General features: G+C 39.4%; 1 protein-coding gene across 1 annotated transcript in view; it reads left to right on the forward strand.

Annotated features, from left to right (window-relative positions):
* Positions 1-4,352, forward strand: part of LOC103925304 (chromosome unknown open reading frame, human C3orf33) — a 6,851-nt gene extending 2,499 nt beyond the window's left edge. Inside the window, exons 2-4 of the mRNA XM_009334000.1 lie at positions 1,658-1,811; positions 2,624-2,784; positions 3,246-4,352. Of these exons, the coding sequence (XP_009332275.1) occupies positions 1,658-1,811; positions 2,624-2,784; positions 3,246-3,518 (588 nt within the window). The 3' untranslated portion in view covers positions 3,519-4,352. The remainder of the gene's footprint in view (positions 1-1,657; positions 1,812-2,623; positions 2,785-3,245) is intronic.
* The last annotated feature ends 1,741 nt before the right edge of the window (positions 4,353-6,093 follow it).

The raw sequence follows: 6,093 nt of genomic DNA on the forward strand, positions 1-6,093 counted from the left end.
CGCCGGTGTCACGCGTGTCTCCTCTCAAGCGGCATCTCCACGGCCAGAACGGAGACGCCTTCCTCGCCCCCCTTCTTGTTTGCTAACTCAGAAGCGTGTTCTGCATCTCAGCTGCAGCTTCCTGCAGTCCTTTGTACAGCTGACGTGCACTTCATCTCTTCTGGCGTACAGTGCAAATTGTCTCGTACCTCTAGTCCAAATAAAGCTGAAATAGAGGTGGTTTCCTCGCATCTGTTCTCCGTACTTCCATGAACAGAACTGCCTTTTGAATATTTTTAAACAAGCCTAAATCCTCCTTCACTTCCTGAAATGATCAGTTCTCGGCATGTACTAATGCTACACCGCTAGCTCCAGCCACAGCTGCGTCTTTGCAGGTAGGGACCGACCCGTTTTCCCGTGTTCTTCCAGCTGTTTAAAAAATAATAGTTATTCTAAACTTCCCTCCGCACAATTCCAAACGCAGTTTGCTATGGGAGAACGTTTGTGTGAAGTTTTTCCTTTAAAATCTTACCAGAAAGCCTACATTTGAACTACAAATGTGACCAGAATTCCTTTTTTCTTTTTTTCTGTTTTTTGTTTGTTTGTTTATTTTAAACCAAGGCTTTGTACATTTGTTCACCAGGCTGTTGGCACTTCCAGTGCAAATGAGATCAGACTTGAACAACAACTGTTTGTAAAAACCTTCAGGCTTTCTGCCCGCAAGGTCCTGAATTTCTGTATTCCTGGAGGGAGACCTTACAGACCACAAATGGAAAGGTTTACTGAATAAATAACGTACAGTAGAAAGATCTTTGAGTTTAGTCGTCGTGGTTTGGTTTTTTTATTTCCCCCAAGGGCTGGTGTGTCACAGCAGTTGCACATAAGCAGATCGGTACTTTTCACAGCTGCACAGAAGTAGGTCAGTGTTCTACAAAAGGCTTCTTACACTGAGACCTCTAGATTTCAGTGTCTTAAATTCTGGGTGTTATGCCATCCCCGGTGCCTATCCTCCCTCCAGCCCCTAAACTAGGTGGCTGCTTCATTCCTGCGCTGCTGCTGCTGGCCAAGTCTTTGCTGCTGCTAAGCTTAGTTTTCCTGTGTGATCACATAACTGTCCCTTTGAAGCCTCCCATTAATTGATGGCTACGGTATCAAATTTAACCTTCTTGTGATCTTTTCAAAGGTGTGCACCTGCTTTTGTCCCTCTCCTCTTTTACTCCCTTATCAAAGTCTGTGTTGTTTCTGTCCTCCCTGCTTTTTGTTTTCAGTGTCTGTTATTTGCTAGCGTCTTTAAGCACGTCTTGGCTTCCTTTCACCCCTGTTCTAACACTGTTTGGGCCACTTCTAAAACACGCTTTTCATGGTGAATCAAGTGAACTTCAATATGCATTGCTCAAAAAATGCCAGTTTCTGTTCTTTCTCTAAACCCTGCTTTCATGCCCACCCTTAATATTGCAAGTCCTGTATAAAGGGAACATCATAACTGTCTGGAAAGGCTGGCACATAATGGCTTCTGCATCTGCTTACTGTTAAAATATATATATACACACTTGCCCATGCTGTCTAATAATAGATCTGTAATTTGGCAAACTATTTTAAGAAGAAGTTGGATTTAATGTGATTGTAACTGCTCTACATTTTTTTGTAAACTTTGTCTTGCTTTTCTTTCCATTAATAGACAGCAAAGTTTACAAGTGCTTTGGATATACCTGTGGAGTTTGTAGAAAAGAATGTGAAATTGCGGGGAAAATTACATCACATAACTGAGAAAGGCCTGGAGGTTGAACACATTCCCATTAGCATTCCTTTCATTACATCGATACGGAGAAAATGTAAGTAAAAGTATGCGAAGAACAAGGGTAGGAATGAAGTGTTGTTCTTAATGTGTCTACACAGAGAACAGGTAGGGTCAAGCTTGAGAGGAAGGGTTAAGGTACAATTCTGGCTCTGCCTTCTGGTCTTTCCATACTTTACAGGTGGGAAACTGGGGAATAAAAGATTGCGAGGAGACGTGTAAAAAGAGCTGGCCCATACAGTATCCGTATTAATTAGCATCATTATTGTGATACTTTTCTGGCAGCAAAAGCTAGCACACAGGCCGTTCATTTGCTTGCATAGCTCATCTCCTTCCTGGCAAAAAGACTCTATTGGGATTACGCTTTTATTTATGGATGAAGATCTGACAGCTACATATACAAACCCATTCTCACGGACAGTTTTTCTGTGACTTCGCAGCAGTTGTCCATCGAGTCTGTGAGTCACACACTTGCTTTGCGAATACCTGCAGGTGCTGATGCTCTGTTTGCAAATACCTGCAGGTGCTAATGCTTCTTCCCTATTGTTTCTGCCCCTTCAGATAAAATAATAGTGACTGATAATGAAAGCAGTTCTTTCTATTGGTATGCAAAATAAAACAAACTAGCTTAAACCACTTATGCAATCTTGAATTAATTTTTTTACTGAAGGAGAGATGAGATCAAATTCTTATTTGCGAATAAGTAGTGGTTTGGGGAACTAAAATGGATTAGTTTTCTTTTTTTTAAGTCCATAGGAATAAATTCATTACCAACAGCTGAGGGTCTGTGCAAAGCATGAAATTTCCTTTGCCGCATTCAGTAAAAAAGTTCTCTCTTTCCATAATCAGGGCAATCAAAAGGTCTTCTGCTGGTAAGGCTTGCTGGAGTGGAGTTGGCTCCGAGCGGCACGGCCTGGTTACAGCGAGAGTTAAAACCCAAACAAATTATATGGTTCCAACTTCTCGGAAGGGAGGACTTGGCACTCGAGTGCCTTGTTTTAGTAAATAAGGTAAATATAGTGACAAAAATTGACTTTTCTCTGCAGTTTCGAGTTTGGCTGTAGTTACACGATTCAGTTATCTCAGTACATTTAAGGAATGTTATTATTTATCATTTATCTATCTTGACATGAATTTTAAATGTTGTATTTGTAAATCTGATTTCAAGACCAGTATTTTTGCGGACTGATTCATGACACAAGTGTGTTTCTCTGTCAAGATAGTGCTAGGCTACATCGTGTAGTCCTGATTACCCTGATGTTTAGTCCATCAATTGTTCTCTCACAAATGTCTTGCATTAGTATTAGGTTTTAACAGTCGGCTGGATTGCTCTTTTAACTCTTTCTGCCAGAGAGTAGATTTAGCCAGAAGTAAAGCTTGTATCTCAGAGGGAGTCCACACACAACCCCCCTTCCCCCCCAACCTGTTTCAAAGGTGAAGTGAATATCATATTTATTGTGCCTTTTTCTAGGGTCGATTTCTCAGCACGTGCTTAAATGAAGAGATCTTGAGACAAGGGCTTGGCAGAACAGCACGTATTGAAGGACTACATCATGATTCCCGCCTATACTGGAAACTTCACAAAAGACTGCTTCGAGCAGAGTTAAAGGCCTTGAAGAAAAATAAAGGAATATGGAAAGAAGAAAGCTACTCTGAAATAATTAGAGATCGTATAAGCAACAATAAATTTGTACAGACATTGAAACAATTTGTGAGCTGGTTAAGAAGCTCTATTCAAAGGTAAAAAGGGAGACTTGTTTGGAGGAATGCCAGTTACCTATGTTATGTGCTTTATGTAAAGTAGAAGTTTATGATAAAAAACAGTGCCATAATTTTGAGGGTCCCTGTCTTGAACAGAAAACCCATGAAGTTACCTAATGCCATATTATAATCCACGTGGGACTGAATTTTAGTGGTAGTATGCAGGCCACAAATTACAATCTTCTGAAGCCAAACTTTTCCACAATAATGTCCTAAATTAGTTGTTCAGTTTTCCACCTGTTAAATACCTACACAGCTGTGTTAACTAACTAGTGAAAGCAGTCGACAGTCTAGTTTCTAAGAGGTGCAGAGCGTTAGTTGACAATGTACGGCCTTAAATGCTTCTCTGTTACATGTCATTACTATGTAACCCCCATTGGACAGAAAACTCCATTTCAGACCTTTACAAAGCTTGTGGTATGTGTTTATACATGAGCATTTTGTTTGAATTCTATTCTTATACTACTTTTGTATATAATTTGTGTTTTAAAAATCTTTCCTCTTGAATAATGGGTTGCATTGTTACCAATACAAAAGGCAATGTGTTACAGCTGATCTTAAAAAGCTGGTAAGGTCATAACAACTGAAGTTTCTTGGAAAAAAAAAATCACTTCGTATATCAAAGAATGTAAATTAATATGTTAGTAATCCAAATTTTTAGAAGACAACATTCAATTGAAGATGAAAAACGCTGTTTTTTCTGATGGTTCTATAAATATCTAAAATTAGATGAAAATAAAACTTTAACATGAAAAGGTGGATCATACTGTGCTAAGAACTTAAATTCTCCTTGTTTTATTTTTGAAACACTTGTTAAGTATATGAGTGTATTATTATTTGTTTTGTAAATATTCTCAGAATAAAGATTTAATTTCTTATGTTCATTGTTACATGTTTTATATACCAAGCACTTGGCCTTTGTTTAACCTCCCGCAGTCCAAATATTTATTTAAAGTGAAGTGTTTTACAGATTTTCTTTCTTTCTTTCTGTGTGTTTCCTTGCCAATCAAATACTAGGGAGAAAAGTGTGGTACAAAAAAATCTTAGTAGCTGAGCATCGCTTGTCTGACAGTTTCTATGTCATCATTTTCTCTGCTGACTTCAGGGCAAAATTGTGAATCCTGAGATTCTAAAAAAAAGCAGCTTTTCCTCAGGTAAGAATAGCTGTCAGTGCTGCTTTATTACTTTTGTTCCTGGGTCCTCTCAGGAATGAGGCTGGTTTTTGCAAAGCACAGTGAGCAGCAAGCCATGAAGTACCTGCAGCACAGATCTGTGTTGGAAACCAATTGGGGGAGAGGAGAAGCAGCTCTGTGGGCAGAGGCAGACCTTGACAGGAGCTGCAAACCAGGTATCAGTGCTTGTTTGAAAAAAAAAAAAAAGGAAAAAAAAGGAAAAAAAAGTGAGGCTTTGGGTTTTATGCATTATACGTAAAAGACTGGGACAATCACTGCTGTGGTACTTGGACACAGAAGTCCTACAGATGGTCAGGGGTTCGGGATCGGCCATCGCATCCTCCAAAGCAAAACTCAAAGTTGACTTTTAACCCCAAACTACAAATTCAGTCTCAGCAATAATCCACTTCTCATGGGTGATTATAGGTGTTCCTGTTCCTACACCTGGTAAGTAGAAAGAGCTTTTCCAAACTGGCCGTATTTGTACAGTTATAATGGTTTTTTTGCTGTAATAATTAAATATAATTCTACCTGGACTTTGCACTTCTGTTTTATAAATGAGTCATAGAAGGATTTATCACAAAAATCCACTGTAAAGCTGAAAGAAAAATCTCAGGAAACCACATGCTACCTTTCTAGCAAGCAGAGGTGAGGTGTGGGCGAATGTGAACCAAGTTTGTTCCCTCACAGTCTTGCCTCTTAGCTCTTTTTACCCTTGATGGAGTTCAGAAAAGCCCTAGAGATTTTTCTAAATTACAGCAAATTGTTGTACCCTTTCCATTAGGTTGTGGCTTGTGAAGGATTTTTAAAAGGTGGCAAACAGCTGCTTTATCACTTATTTAGCCTTCTCTTAGTTTGAACTAAATTTTTGAAGTTTCCTTCCCTGTATTTGTGGCCAGGAGGTAGTCTAACAGATAATTTCAGAAGGAACTATAGAGAGGAATATTTAAAACCTTTGAATTCAGGCCTCTAATCTCTTTTCACGTTTGTTGCATGACAAGAAATTTTGGTGATGTGCTCTTACTATAGTTCTTGGCCAGAATACAAACCCAGGGAAGCAGCTTAGTGTAAGGGATCAGTGCTGTAACAGACAACACTAGTCTCACAGAGAGTAACCAAGTGGTGGGGGATTTGAGATTGCAGTGACAACTGATTTCATGAGACTCAACTGTTGTAATTGTTTGTTAATGCTGTTTTCCTTATCGTCCAGGGCTTATCTGTTTTAAAAAAAACACCACCACACCCTCCCCCTTCAAAAAAGCACAACTCAGTTCAAAGCTGTGCTTTCCATCTGTGCAAGGCTTGAGAGGTTGCAGATCTTGTCTCCATGGGAGGCCTGTCTATTGAAAAACCAGTAACAGGAGTAGAAACAAATAGCTCTGCAGA

Source organism: Pygoscelis adeliae, unplaced genomic scaffold, assembly GCF_000699105.1.
Source record: "Pygoscelis adeliae isolate BGI_AS28 unplaced genomic scaffold, ASM69910v1 Scaffold241, whole genome shotgun sequence".
NCBI classification, from domain to species: domain Eukaryota; kingdom Metazoa; phylum Chordata; class Aves; order Sphenisciformes; family Spheniscidae; genus Pygoscelis; species Pygoscelis adeliae.